The 15,666-nt window shown below is 43.1% G+C and overlaps 1 protein-coding gene across 6 annotated transcripts in view; it reads left to right on the top strand.

The window, feature by feature from the left end:
* Window positions 1-335: 335 nt before the first annotated feature.
* The window catches only part of tcf7l2 (transcription factor 7 like 2), a 107,294-nt gene continuing 91,963 nt past the window's right edge, over window positions 336-15,666 (top strand). For 2 of the 6 annotated variants that reach the window (XM_088016410.1, XM_088016411.1), the window contains exons 1-3: window positions 336-1,129; window positions 1,273-1,339; window positions 1,530-1,654. In XM_088016410.1, coding sequence (XP_087872536.1) covers window positions 941-1,129; window positions 1,273-1,339; window positions 1,530-1,654 — 381 coding nt within the window. In that variant the 5' untranslated portion in view covers window positions 336-940. The remainder of the gene's footprint in view (window positions 1,130-1,272; window positions 1,340-1,529; window positions 1,655-15,666) is intronic. The other 4 variants (XM_088016412.1, XM_088016413.1, XM_014992233.2 and 1 more) reach the window with 3 other exon arrangements.

Raw genomic sequence — 15,666 nt, forward strand, 5'->3', positions numbered from 1 at the left:
ACAAATAAAAAAATGTCTTGCTTATTTTAACAAACTCTTCCTGTGTATCTTGATGACTTGAGTAAATGTTTCTTTCATAACATTCCTTCAAAGAGTTTTTGTCAATGGGGTTGACTGTTGTTGCTTTAAGTTTTGGGGAAGGAAGGCAGGCTTGTGCCGCCCCTCATGGCATGCCACCCTGCGTGGTGAACCATCTTGTCCATTTCAAAAACTGACATTTCAGGAATAAATCTTTTATTTATTCTTTCTCCTTATATAATTATGGCACTTTTGGAGCTCCATAAAAGTGACTTCTTTTCATTGCTTCCTTTTTTCGCGCTGAGAGACCGCCCATATGTGCGTTTAATCCACATTTGCAAGCAACTCCTATATCTTCCTGCTATTTTACCATTACTGTCCTACTCCCAAACTGGCATTTTCACTCCTCACATGCTTTTTCGCTGCAGCCGGCTTCCTCCAACCAGCACTCCCTCTCCTCTCCCTCTCTCTCTCCCTCTTTTTTTTCCTCCTATTTATGAAAACGTCACTTCAAGTCCCTCCCTGTTTGAATCTCATTAGTTTCTTGTGTGTTTCTCCCTGTCAATAATCCCGAATCCAGACTCTCTCTATTTCCATCCCTCTCTATCTGTCAATCAGCGCCGCCTTTGAACTGAAAACCACTCCGACCAACTTCAACTCACTCAATCCGAGCGGCTCGGCTCCTTCTCCGGCTTCCCCATTTTTCTGCCAACATTTTTCCCCCTTCTTTTTCCCCCCCTTGTGTTTTTGAGTTTTATATACCAGAGCTTTTGGAAAACGCCAATACGAAGACCCTCTCTTTTAAAAAGAAAACCCCCCAAAAACTTAAACTCTCGGACTTTCGAGCTCGCAGAGATCAAGGGTTTGAAACTTTTTGGTGGTTTTTTTCGACCCGAGAACGATTCTTCTGCTCGGGGGAAAAATGCCGCAGCTCAACGGCGGTGGAGGGGACGATCTGGGCGCAAACGATGAGATGATTTCGTTCAAAGACGAAGGGGAGCAGGAGGAGAAAATCTCGGAGAACTCCTCGGCAGAAAGGGATTTAGCAGACGTCAAATCTTCGCTCGTAAACGAGTCGGAAACGAATCAGAACAGCTCTTCGGACTCGGAGGTAAGTTCGGATCGATCGGCTCCGTTAAGTTCGCATTACATGTTTGAGGGGGTGGCCTACATTTCTTAGCACACTTTGATAGAGTTCACCATGAAAGCCCCCTATAACTTTAACGCAGTCCTTGTGTTTCGTTGCATTTCAAGGCGGAAAGACGGCCTCCGCCTAGATCTGAAACTTTCAGAGACAAAACAAGGGAAAGTTTAGAAGAGGGTGAGTTTCTTCCTTTAATCTCCTATCTGTTTTTTTCCTCAACCATGACATTGTGTGTTTTTAACAGAGGAAGGAGTCTCCTGCAGCCTTCTTCCTCAAATACAATTTCCAACGATTAAAAAAAACACACATTCCAAGGCCAGTTTATTAAAAGTTTTCCTCTTCTCCCCTCCACCCCCCGCCATGTTAGCTGCGAAAAGGCAAGATGGAGGGCTGTTCAAGAGCCCACCGTACCCGGGCTATCCGTTTATAATGATCCCCGATCTCACCAGCCCCTACCTCCCCAACGGATCACTTTCTCCAACAGCACGCACAGTAAGTTCACTTATTTTACCAGCTGGATATCTGCACACACACTCCTCACACACTCTTCCTCACACTCTCTCTCTCTTTCACACACACACACACACACACACACACACCGAGGCTCCAAAGCAGTGTTGTCACCCAGAAAAAGCTGAAAAAAAGGGGGGGCAAAAATTGTGGAAGCCAAGTTTTCCAACTCCTCCTGAAGTGTACAGCACCGCGCTCTTGAACATGGAAGCTAACATGCTAACTATGCTAATGAATTAAAAAAATAAATTGAAATCATAAATGGTAGGGGAAATTGAGTGAAAATTTTTGTTCAATTAAATATATTGTAATTTTCTATTTATTTTTAATAACAATATTTGGCCGTGTTGTATTAAAATTAGGTTAAAAGTGCGTGATCCCCCCACCCCCTTCCTCCTAAATAATGCAACTGATTTGTGTTTGCATGGCCTCATCAAAAATGCCCTTTTTTTATTTCCCCACTAACACTACAGGGAGCTGCACTTTTACACCGGCTCGCTAACACACTGAACTGTTTTTTTTTAAAAGCAACAAATATGCAAATAAGCTTTTGAAAGGGATTTGCATGGATATTTTTTTTTTAAGTTGCATGCTTGCATTTTGCAAAAAAAAAAAAAAAATCAATGTGTAATGTATTGGTATTAAATGCAAACTTACTGTTTAGGTTGTGATTTATTTAACACGAGTGATTGCTCCGTTTTGCATGCTACCGCTTTTGCTTCCCAAAAGGAATCTGCTGCCTTTTTTCTTTTCCATTTTTTTTTTTTTAAACCCAGAATCATTTAAAGCTCTGTTACCAAACAAATTCATGTTATTTATTTTGACACAATCAGCCCTGTTGTAATTATGCACCCTCACTCATTTAGCTCAGCTGGTCCCATGAGGCCAAAGACAAGCCATGAGCAGCATAATTTCTTCTTCTCTTATTTTTTTTATTTTTATTTTTTTTATTTTTTTTAAGCGTGGCGGTGCTTTAGGAACCTGTTATCTCTTTCTACAAGGTTAAGGCAAAGACCAGGCTCTAGGAAATTTGACCCACAACTACTCAACTGATATTCGTTACCTCCATGTTTTTTTTTTTGTTTTTTTTGTGCACGCCTTGAAAAATGAACTCGCACCTTGGCACATCATGCCTTCTTTTGTGCTTGACACAGTTTCTGCCCGTGGTCTCACGTGAGGCTGCCCACTATGTCTTCATATCTTTTTATGTGATGGTGTGTGTGCATGTGCGTGTATGTGTGTGTGTGTGAGTGTTAGTGTCTTCCGCACAGGAGAGCACATTTTGTCAGCCTCGATAATGCTGCTGGCTGGTATGTGGAATTAGTCACTCGTTACTCTCATCATCAGGCTCTGACACAAACTCGCATTCACAGCGTCGGGGCTGATTTTAAAGTGAAGGACTTCCTTGTTTCAATAGAGCAGCTTTTTTTTTTTTTTTTTTTTCTTTATGAATATTACAGCAATGTGTCCTGCAGCCTGGCGAGCGCTTGCTGCCATCATGCAACAGTTAGATAAAAGAGCACATTTTGCAATGCGTCTAAAGAGATGCTCCTCTGAGACGCGATCCACCTTTGCTCTGCTCATCCAGCCCATGAATCTCCCATTTTCACACCGATCTGACAAAAGGAAGGGTGTGTTTGTTTTTGTGTTTGTTTTAAATTGTTGCGCTGTGATTTATTACCCGTGTCATCATAGCAAAACTAAGACGAGGAAGTGCTTATTTGCACGCAGCGACACAACATTAAAACCGATAATCACAACGAACGCACCTGAATATTTTTTTTTTTCTCGGGCTCCTACTGCGGCGCCCTGTGTGTCCGAGCTGCTGGAGCTTTTGAAGTCGGCGGTGGCTGTAATATAAATCTATTAAATTTAAAGCCGGGATAAATAATTCACCTGGACATTGATTAGCTGTCTTCCTCCCTAACATGTCACGTTAGGCTCCGAATATGACTGCTGCCGGTGTTATTAGAATGAGACTGTCTTGTCATACGAAGCCTTTGATTCTCGGATTTTTCCTCCACATCTGTTCCCTTTCGGTTTCCTCAGCGATGTGTGTCTGCTGAATATAATTGAAATGATTTAAACAGATGTTTAAATTGGAAATTGAAAATATTTCCTCCTCCACGTCCATCAAATTGCATTTCTCCTAATCTGTTCAGACATCTCAAATTGTTTGTGTTATTTCTGTGTTTGCGTGACCCAAGAGGTGGGGGAAAAAAAACGATTCCTGCATGAGGCCGCCTGACCTCTGGGAGCCATAACCGGCGAGAATTTGTTTTTCCTACCACCTAAATCCGAGGAGGCTCACAATTTAGTATCATTTAAGCAATTTGACATGAAGCTGTGCCCGGGCTTTAAAAGCTCTCCTCCTCTCGTCTCCTCCTCCCAGCGGTCTGCCCCCTCCTCCCTAAAACCCCCCACACAAAGGCCTGCTGAATCACTGGGTGCAGGTTGAATTGGGGAAGTGGCCTGCCAAGTTCAACCCCCGGTTTTCCATCTCCTTTTGCGTTCACCTTTTGTTTCCTGCCGTTGCTAACGCAGGGGCTTGTAGGGGAGAACATAAAAAAAAAAAAGAAGAAGAAGAAGAAGCTGGCGGGTTAACTCCGGTGCTGTGGGCTAACATCACACCTCAACAGGTCTGGAGACGCTGAGGCCGAGGGAGGGAAGAATTGGGGGGGATCTGGGCGGCCAGCTCTCCTGCTTCGAGCCTTAAATCCGCCCCGCATTTTTTTTTCTTTTAAGTGCCTCTTGGACTTGTGAATGTTAAGATATTTACCGCCACTCCTGGCCCTCCGTATTTCTCCGTGCCCGCTGAGACATTTGGCGGGGGTTTTGAGTTTCGACATGTAATTACGATTAGTTTATAAAAGAACAAGTAGGAGGTTGGGCAGACTTGTGGGAGAGGGGGGATGAAAACGCTACCTGAAATGAAAAAAAAAAAAAGACTCTTGCTGAAGGTGGTAAAAAGGCTTCCTTTGCTTTGTTTCTTTTTTCCTTTCTTTTTTTTTTTTTCACTAACTAGACTCCAACTCACCCTCACTAATTTTCATCCAGTAGGAAATAACATAATTCTAAGTGAATGCAACACCTCCTTTTTGTGCCAGACCGTATTGGTGTGGCCTTATCTGTAATAAAGTGACAGCAGACCGTATCTTTCCAACAACACGTGAGCAACATAAGCATAACAATGGCATATCATATGGATTATGTGTGTTTGGCTGGTGTGAATGGAGTTTTTGGCCGCGACGAGGAGGAAAAGATGGGTTTTAATGCGGATTTGAGAGGATAGGGCCCACACCTTATCAAATTGGCTTTACATGTTAATCGGGCCTAATTGGTGTCCGCGGGGCTGTTTTTTTTTTTTTTTTTTTATGGCACAACGTTGCTGCTGGGTTTTTTTTTTTTTTTTCTCCCTCCCCTCCGAGCTGCAGAATTTACTCGGAAGGTTGCGCTCCTTTTGTCTTGCAAATCACTTTTGTTTACAAAGTATGGCGGAAGCGGCTCCCGCTCTCCGATTCACCCCCACCTCCTCTCTCTCCCTCTCTCTCTCCTCCTCCCTCTGTCTCCTTCTCTCTTCATTCTGTGCGAGCATAAGAGGAGAAAAAAAAAAAAAGGTCCTTATTTTTTATTTATTTTCTTCGACTTAATAAACACCCATAAAAAAAGTACAATCTGCTTTGGATTTAAGGAGTTAAGTTGGAGAGCTGGAAGTGGGAGGGAGCTGGGAAGCAAAGTTTGGCACCATTAAACTGAAATTGGGGTCTGCTTGACATTAGCGGTGTGCAGCAACATTCTCGGAGCTTAATTAGTCCAAACTGTAATTGTTCATGGTCTGCCAATAGGAGTAAGGCTGTGGAATATAAAAAAAAAAAAAGAAAAGAAGTGGTGTTGCTCTAAATCGGCCAGGGTTTTTATTTTATTTTTTTATTTTATTTTTTTTTTTGAAAAACAATAAATCATTCGCATATTTGCGCCGTGATTCAGTTCGAGGCTCGACCTCTCCCATCTCGACATGTGGTAAATTGTAAAGTCAATGAATCGCAGATGTAGGGACGGCGAGGAGGGCTGGAGCGGGGAGGGCGGGGGGGTGGGGGGGGTCAGTACAGTGAGGTTTTGTTAGCGCCTGGTGAATGAATGGAAAAAAAAAATATTTGTGCTGTAAATATTTACAGAGGACGTGTGTGTGTGTGTGTGTGTGTGTGCGTGTGTGTGTGTAAAATATAAAATATAAGTGGGGCTTTAATTGTCTAATGCCGATGATGTCAGCACGTCGTTGATCTGTCTCGCTGCTCAAAACAACACGGAGGCACAAAAAAAACCTGGCGGGGTGTGTTTCTCATCAGATTTTAAACTAGTGCGAAGGGAGCAGTGGCTCCCTGGTGGCACTGCGAGCCGCGTTTGGGTGTAGCAGCTGCACTCAAGTCTGGTTTGAACCTCCTGTTTTTTTGTTTTTTTTCTTTTCTTTTCTTTTAAATTAAATCACTGACTTCAGGGTTTTTAATGCAATAGCTGCTAATCTGAGCCCTAATTTTGACTGCGGTGTGACAGATTACGCCTGTTACTCATTAACACAGAGAGCAGGCTGGTCAAACGAATTATTCTTTAAATGAACAAATCCATTTTCACCTTTTTGTATCTCTCCTCGTTTCTGTCAGTGAGCCTGCTCTGCTTTTCTGTATCTGAGTGAGGGAGGAAGGGGGGGGTGGAGAGAGAGTGGAAGGCATTAGTTAGTTAAGCAGCTGTGCACTGGGGTCTCTCTCCCTCTCTCCCCCCTGGTAAGAGTGAGCATAACCCTCTTCCTCTTCTGCTTTCTCCTTTGCCTCTTCGGTGAATTTCTATAGAGCGAAACACAAAGATAGCACTGTACATCTGGAATGCAACTTGTGTCATCTGTTAAATATAGGGTAGGATTGCCGTGGCCCTCGGCGCTCGGGGTGGGGGTCGAGTGGGGGGTGGGTGCTCCATCGAACATGGAAACGAAGCGATTCTGTGTGCATACGTGAGCATGTAGCGACCGGCTAAATCTGTGTACAGGTGTTGTGTTTATTTCTCGCTTCTCGTTAGTCAGCAGTTCCAACTCGCTTTATTTGTGTTACACCGAATTACAACAGATGTTGAGTCAAATTATTTCACCTCATGCCCAATTCGTATCCAGCTGCATGGGGTCTAAAACAATCCCGACACGTTTACATCCAAGAGCACAGAAGCTCTGACAGCACATCTATCTTTAGTTTTATTTTTTGCCTCAAGAAAATGTGTGTTTTGAATAAATGGTGAAGGTGGTCTTTAAAAATCGTACATACTTGGAGGACTGTGGATTGTTATTAGGAGGCTCTGATACCTGTGCAGGTGTTGCCAGTCCGTTCAAACCATCTTCTTAAGCAATACCTTAAAAAATACAAACCAGACATGTTCGCTTTACCTCATCCAGAGTAGGTTATTTTACGTCTTTTTGTAGATTATCTCTGAATGGAAAATAAGCAGAAACTGGTGCCGTATAGGAGTAAATAGAGTGAAGAGGATATAGAAACGTTTAGGATCACAGAGCAGAGAGAGAAGGAGGAAGTTCAAACGGGCAAGCGTCATATCCCCTACTCCAACATCTCTCTGATCGGCTTTCTAACCAAACGGCCAGATAGAGAATGAAAGAGGAGTGGCAAAAGCAGATGAGGTGGATTAGCAGAGCCAGCCAACAACTGATAGTTTCATCCATGACATGTTACTGTGGAATATGAACTCTGCTGCCCTCATATTGAGCTGTTAGCATGTCAGGACAGTCGTGGGGTTGTCATATAGCGAGTCTTCAATCAGAGGCCTCTTTACGTTTGTTGTAATACTGACTGCTACATTTTATAAGGCATTACTGAACTGGACTGAATCAAAAGTAAGTTTTCATTGGAACAAGATTGTTCCCTAATGGTTACCTGTGTCATTTAGGTTCACAGATGAATTAAGTTGTTCAAAAACCTGTTTTTACAGAATAACATGTACAAACTACCAATATTCTTCAAATGTTGTTGTGCTAGCTACATTTTTTTTTTAAGTTTTTTTTTTTTTTTAAGAAATTCAGCTAAAAACAATAATGCCAATGCCCCTGTTGATCCCAGTGCTTCTGAGACTTTTCACATTAAGCTCACGTCACTTCCGAAGCAAATTTTCCAGTGGCTCATCCCACATCAAGATTCCGAAAAAATGTAGGTCATTTTAAATTTTAGCTACAGAAAGGAATTACGAATTTCCAATAAAAAAAAAAAAAAAGTGCCACAACTATCAGCTCTATATCCTCCGAATTTCATTTTTCAGCATAAAAAAAAGACATGTAGTCGGAACTGCACTTTGCTAAAACGTAAAAAATAAAATAGACTGATCCATCAGTGCTTGCTTCTTCCCCCAAAGAAAACTCCAACATAAACTGCGCTGCTAATTTTACTGGTGCAAAACATTTAAAGAGATTATGTTTTCAGCTCAATCTGGGTTGTTTTTATTCCTCCCTGAGTGCTTCAGCTCCTACAACCAGGTATCCATCCTCATGTCTCTGCTTATCTTTTCATGTCTCTCTCTCCTCATCAAACATAGCGTCACATGGAGTCGTTCATACGTCTTTATTACTCAGACAAGTCCTGCTCCTCCTCCTGTCAGAAAACAACAGTTTTTAAACACCAATATTTAATTCCACAGCACTTATATATAATAATTTTTTTTTTTACTTTGGCATCTGCGTAGCAAGGTTTTTGGCTGACTTATAAGAATGGTTGTCGACGGCTGATGTAAAATCTTAAACATATTTGGCTTTATTAGGCACCAATCAGCCTAACTTTTTGCAAACTTGCAGAAAACAGCGATAAGATGAACTGAAGTGATTGTTGAAGATTTTATATTTTTTATTGGCACTGCTGCAGCACAACATCTACAGAAAAGATAAAGGTAATGACTATTGATTTACTTCTTTTAGACAGAAAGGCTATGGGTGGGGTTTGGATTAGACCTGGTTTCGGGAGATTATCACCCTGACTTTTCTTTATATATATATATATATTTTTTTTTTTTTTCACAGAAAAGAAAAATGCTGTTTTTCAGAAAGCGTGCATCTGACTTCGTGTTTACAGCTTTCAAGTGAAGCATTCTTTCAGCTCAGACACGAGTCCAGAAATACTTTCTCTATGTGCGTTCTTTTGCCTGCCTGAATGGTTCTGTAAGTTCATTCATAATGGGTCCAGTAGCCAAATGAGTTCACCAGCAGAGGAGTGGGAGGGAGCGGAGAAAAGCGGGAAATGTGTGTTAGGCCTCTGCGTGTGTGAGTGAAGGGCCCACGGTTGGGGATGGGTGGGTGGGTGGGGGGGCGGGTTCGGGGGTCGGACACACAAAAGCCGCCTGAATGGACCGCATAATTGCTGTTAATGCCAGGGCAATGAGAGCAGCGACAGTTCCTGGTTAGATGTCCAAACAATAGTGCCCCTGGGCTTCACATTTATCTTCCTGTGTGCGAAGGAGGAGAAAACGGGAAAGAGGAGGGATTGGAACAGGAGAGTTCAGTTTTCAATCATCATTTGACGACCGAGCATGTGTTCATGTGTGTGGCTTCTGCCTTTGAATGTACCCCCCCCCCCCCCACCTCCTTACCGGCCCTCCTGCACTTCCCGCTTTGCTTCCACGTTTCTGTTTCGCACCGCCGTCATCGTCAGAATAAACGCAGCCTTAAAAGCTCCGGGTGCGGGGTGGGGTGGGGGGTCCGCCGCGATGCTGGAGGAATTCCGGTAGCGTAGGCCTTCTGTTTGGACTGCACAGTGTGTTTGGAAGGGGTCAAAGTGCACCGGCACTGACATGAATTTCACTGAGAAAGGAAGCCCCCCCCCCCACCTTCCCTCTTCCTCCTCCTCCTAGCTATTTTTATTACAACAACTGATAAAGAATCCTTGAGTCTTCTTTGGAGATTTATTTTTTTTCCCCCAGATTATGCATGTGTCTGCGCACACGGGGAGGAGGTGCCACGCTGCCATCTCAGCTCTTAATGATCACATTGGGCCAGATAATGACTAGCTGTGCCAGTGTGCAGGGAACACCTGTGGTACACCAGCCTGTTATGGATGCGGTAAAAATGCCCTGGAACATAATATCGAGGAGGAAGAATCTCATTCATGCTTATTTCATCTTTTAATACCCTCGCCACTTGTTTTTATCTGCCGTTTTTTTTTTTTTTTTTTGGTTCTGTGAAGCCAAATTATCCTCTTACCTTACAAACTAATAAGAATTTGTACATAAAATTGGAAGCATTTTTAACTAATAACTTTGTTTGTTGCAAACAAAATCTTACATTAATTGTATGTGGTGGACCAGCATAAACAAGCAGATAGAAAATTGTTCAAAATCTGAAAAGTGTGGCATGTATTTATATTCATTCTCCCTTCGTCCTGCTGCCGATAAAGGTGCAACACTTTTCCTTCAGATGTTACCTTGCAGCTCGCCAAAAGCCATGTGGAGGACATCAAGAAAAAGCGATCAAGTCAAATTGACAAATTGAAAGTGAAAGATGGTTGTGGAAGCATCATTCTGTGGGGGGAATAGAAACTGACCTGTGGCCTGAGGTTGCAGTTGATGATGGTCGTAGTTGGTTGGGCATTAATGGCAATAATTGTTAGGCAACGAAATATTCTCCTACAAAGATCCTACAAAGTAATCGGAGTGCACAGCACTGACTTACAGTGGCTGAATGCAAATCATGCCACACTTTTCAGATTTGTATGGTTAAAAATGTGAAAGCCATGTTTTTTTTTCTTCCTCTTTTTTTCACAACTGTACACCACATTGTGCAGATCTATCACATAAAGTCTAGTGAAATGCCTGGAGATTTGTGGTTGTAGCATGACAAATGTGAAAAAAATTCAAGGGCTGTGAATAGTTTAGCAAGCCATTGTGTTTATTCACCGTCTCTTTGGCCGCACAGGGTCTGCAACATATTATGAAAACTGTTTTCTTTTGTATCCAGTTTATATCTCCGCTCTTAAAGCAGCCAGGGGATTTTCAGCATGCAGATAATCTCCTCACAAATGGCTCAGATGGGGAAGGAGGCAAAAGCGTGTGCTAAACACATAATGGCCAGAGTTTAAGGTGATAAAATTCCAGTCGATGTATTTTTAATCTCACTAATTAAACTTTTAATTGTGGCCAGATAAGCTCCGAGGAGCGAGAGCGCGGTTGCGTGCGTGGGGTTTTTGGAAGGAAGAGGGGAGTCCGCTAATGAGGTGAGCGTCCGCTTGTTTAGCTGTGGTATTATTTTTATTAAAAAAAAAAAAAAGTTGTGGATCTGGTGCTGGCTGCAAAAGGTGAGGGTAAAGCTTTAAGGGTGCAAGCAGAAATAATTTCATCTACTAATCTGAGGATTATGTCAGGATTTGGAACAGAAAAAATGTTGGCAAGATTACTTGAAAATGCACAAGGCTAATAAAATGAACCCCCCTTTACCCTAGCAATGTGGAACTGCGCTGGATTTCTCTTCTCACACCCCCTCCCCTCCCCTTCCTGGTTGATGAACCAATTCCAATGGAAAACAGATTAAGAGTAAATTCCCATGTGAGCTCTTTAACCAGCTGTTAGAAACCTATTTACACACAATAATAAAGCGCCTCTTATAAAGAGACAGCTGTCAACTTGTGTACAGCACTAAATAACATGTCATGTGAAGAGGCTGTCACGTCCGCACATGCTGAGTTTGGTTTGTTGGGTTTTAGAACGCAGCATTGAACAAGGCGACTGCTAATAAAAAATTTAAACCATTTCTTTCGATTTATTTCCTCTCCTTTCATGCCCACTTTTGAAGTCTTACTTTGGAATATAATTATATAATTTAGATTTTTACCATGGCTGTTGTCACCCGCACCCGCTCATTGTGTATTCAGTCCTCCGCGGTTAGAGGCCAGCGTGACAGCAGCGCTCAGGGTCAACTCCGAAAGTGAACAAATTGACTAGTGGAAGTGAATTGTCAATTGCCATTCTCCCCCGAGGGGTCAGGAGTGAAAGGAGCGTCTTGTTTGGACAACTGTCCCGAGGTGAGATGAGTGGCCCTTGCCGTCCGGCCTGAAGGGATGCACAGAGATGGACTCGCAGGTGGAAAACCAACCAAGTGGACTGGCAGACAAACACATAGGCAACAGGGAATGTGGCACTGCTGAGGCGGAAAACAATGGAATCTGGCCACCCTGAAATTGCTGTTTGATTGGAATAATGACCCGCAGTTGGCAGCTCAGCCTGTGTCCAGAATGAGGAAAACTGCGATTGGAGCCACCCCATAATAAAAAACCAAGCCTGGATGAATGAGAGCTGATTTGCTAGATCTCTGTGTTAAACATTAAACACAGATTGGTCCAGCACATATTTCCAGAACTTAAATTTACATGCTTTGGCTCAGGCGTACATCAGAGTGAATGTTTTACATTCTGGTTTCTGAAAGATGAGTCCTGATCCTGAGTGGAATAAAAGTCTTATTCCAGCAAGTTCCCCACTAACCGTCCCTTTATTCAAACCTCAGGTTTGGCATGAAAAACACCAAAGTAACCAATTGGGATCTCTGAATATTGGGATCTACAAGAAGTCTGACTCTATAGTTATTAGAGTCCCTGATGATAATGTTTATGTAAATTTTAAAATACATTTTAACAGTGGTGGTAAGCACACTAGCGCTAATAGCGGAGCTAATTTTTTGTTCAGCGCTTTACCATTTTTGTTAACTTTGAAGACTGAGTTTTGGCATCTTTCACATTTTGAAGAATGGCTAAGCAAAACTTGCCTCTGGCTTCGAATATACACGCCAGTAAAACTGAGATTCATACATCACTTATTAAAGTCACGATTTTAGTATAAATTACAAAGCCATATTTATTTAACTGGAAATGGTATGGGTGCAAGTAATTGTGGGGCCTGTGATTTACTGAAAAAATAATATCCTTAGTTCCGGTGAAATTTTCAGTGAAACTATCCTGATGCAGTTTGTTGCTGCCAAGAAGTGTGTAGGGGGTGTAAATGAGAAACAAAAATAAAACATATTGATTGTTTGATCAGTTTAGATTTTTAGATTTAATTTTTTTTTTGTTTTGTTTTTGTTGATTTTTAGGTTGGTTAAAAATTCTAAAGTAGTCCGTTGTATTGTTTTTATTTTAGACCCTTTATGAATCCGCTTTCTCGCATAAAGGTGTTTACTGTCCCTTGGTAAGTAAGCCAAAGGTCAAGTTTCGTGCAGCAGTTATAATGAAAGTTAAGGGTGGAGACTAGCATCGCTAAACAGACATGGCCTTTGTGTCATGTGATGCACGTCACCATGCACTTTAGAACCAGGAGACTTTTTTATCTCCTCTTTACTGCTTCCTCTATCTTTATTGTCTGCCTTGCTTTGCATATTTCAAATAACAATAAAGATAAATTTCCAGCTTTGTCATTATACACGGAATCAAGCTGTTTCAGGAAGGATCCTTCAGGGTTGGGATGATTTTCGCTAATCTCTCTTCCTTGGGAGGTCCACCGGACCGTATCGGTCAGCAATTACCAGCAGTTAGCGTCCCAGGCCCTCGGGAGCGTTTTCCAGGAGATGAATCTAGGCTTGGATGTGTATAAAAGCTCTTTGTTTGTTGTGGATGACCCTTGCCGGTGTAAGGCCTGTGTCTGTCTCTGCTCAGGCGGGCGGGCCATCCTGCAGTTAGGATGCAGCAGCTGGCCGGGGCCCAGGCACAGGAATGCTGTGTGTGCTATTTGAACAGTGACTTGTCTCAGTGCAAGGCCTGAAGGACTGGAGGGAAGGAAGTTGCTGCATGTTTACATAGCTGAATTGTCCATTGCCCCTTTACCCCCTCTTCCAGTGTCTAATGCACTTCTGTTCAAACACTCACAAGTGTGGAGATGACCCCCACTGATGCTCACAGCTCTGCTTCTTCTGGTCTGAATCAGTCTGTGAATAACTGGACCTTGTAGCTGCTACTTTCTTCCCTGCTGTGGGTGTTTGCTGTTTTAACCTGGAGGCTTGGATGGTAGATAAAAGAAGTATTACAGGGCTCTGTTCGTTACTCTGAGACAGATGAGGAGGGTAACACGTAGACAAATGAAGAGATGGAAAGCATCTTATTGCTCTTAGCGAGGGCCTGTCCAGCAAGGGTCCAGACATTGACGTACGGTGGCGGTGTCAGGCTAATTGTTGTTTGAATTACCTGTTATGATCCAATGACAAATCTCTCACACTCTTGCCACCAGAGCGGAAAATGTATCCGGGGGATTGGCATGATCTTTGTGCGGGTGTGTAAACTTGGCTTCAACAAGATGGATAAATGCAATTATTGGACAGACCTGGAAAGGAGAAAATCAATTTAAAGCCCGTAAAGCTAAGCAGGGGCCGTGGTTAATTCATTTGGCCAATTTATGGGTGATGTACGAGTGTCAGGGCACATTAGTCAGGCAGGGGAATGGATGAGTGTGTGTTGGACCAGTAAGATAGAGGGGAGGAGGGGGCTTCAAGTGAAGATGCTCTCAGGATGCGGAGCAGTCTCCTTGAGACCCGGCTGCACTCTCTTCCCAACTCCATGATGCTTGGCGTCTCAGCGGACAAGGCCAATGGAGCTTGCTTGTGGAAATGACAAAAAGATTCACTGAGCGCACCGAGTGGGAGGGAAGTGGAATTGCTTTGCAAATGAGGTGCGGAAACGTGGCTGTGGTCTGCTGGGCTGCAGAGTGAGTGCCAGAGTGTTTTGCCATACCAAGAGCTCAATCAGGTCCTGTCAGCAACCTCCCATCTCGCCACCATCACCACCACCCCAAGTTAAATGACCCAAGCAATTTCAGCTTCCAGCTTTGATTCACTAAGTGGTAAATAACACTGACATTGAATGCCCTAAATTTGATTCTTAATGCTTTGAGTGGTTTTTACTAAGGTTCCATGTATCTGTTAAAGATCGCGGCACACTGACATTAGATCACTTTAGCCTGCCTGGTCTGTTAAACAGCCATTGTTTTGGTGGTGCAAAACCCACTGAATGGTTACACAAGCTGAGTGGTATGCAAAAACAGTGGTTAGAGCGTAGCCGGGCGGGTGCGAGGCGTTGAGGGAAGCTTTGGTTTACAGCTTCAAGCCGCAGCCTGAATCGTGGGCAGGGTTTCTCTATCAGACAGAAAGTGGGAGAGAGAGAGAGAGAGAGAGAGAGAGAAGTGAGAGAATATGACCTCCCTCACTGCAAAGCCAAAGCTGTTTAAGTGGCTGCCATCGTGCTCGAGTGCCTCTCTGTTTAGTTGGTCGGATTGTGATCCGTGTCAGGGAAAGTGCACGTTAGCATGTGTCACCTGACTGCGAGGCAGTCGTCCTCAAGAAACCGGAGTCGGCGTGAATGCCAAGGCTTTTTAAAGACAGGTGCCACCCATGCCTGCCGCACAGCAGCTGGGGGAGAAGATTGCACGGTCCATGGTTATGTGTGGACCACTGGCAAACGACATCAGCAAGAATCCTTGGACAGAAGGAATTCAATAAAACACATTCATTCATCTGTCTCTGCATTGACAAATGGCAGTAGATGACCCTACTTTTTGTCACTGCAGTGATATAAATCTCTCAGTATTTATGTGTAAGCATCTAAAATCTGTTTCATTGATTAGATTGTTTTTTTTCCAAAACTGATCAAAAGCACAACTGATCAACGAAGCAGGAAACCAGTGTCCTTCTCTCTGTTTAAAGGTTATATAGTTTGAAAGTTCTTCTCAGACAAGATTCACAACTTTCCCCCTACCACCACCTTTTGAGATAAACATGAATTCTTCAATATCCAAGATCTTGAGCTGCAAATTTGCAGATCTTGGCATCGTATTCTCCAGATTTGCCTAGGAGTTTCTTCCCAAGTGCTTACTGCCGCCCCTCTCACACCCCATGGGAGAACAACTGCTGTCTACCATCTATTAGCCAGTGGAATTCCTCACCCTGACTCAGACAGGGGGAAAAAATCTTGGAAGTGCTCTCAGTGATCCTGGAT

The sequence above is a fragment of the Poecilia mexicana genome, unplaced genomic scaffold, assembly GCF_051168715.1.
Source record: "Poecilia mexicana isolate PSO_F unplaced genomic scaffold, ASM5116871v1 scaffold_19, whole genome shotgun sequence".
NCBI lineage: Eukaryota > Metazoa > Chordata > Actinopteri > Cyprinodontiformes > Poeciliidae > Poecilia > Poecilia mexicana.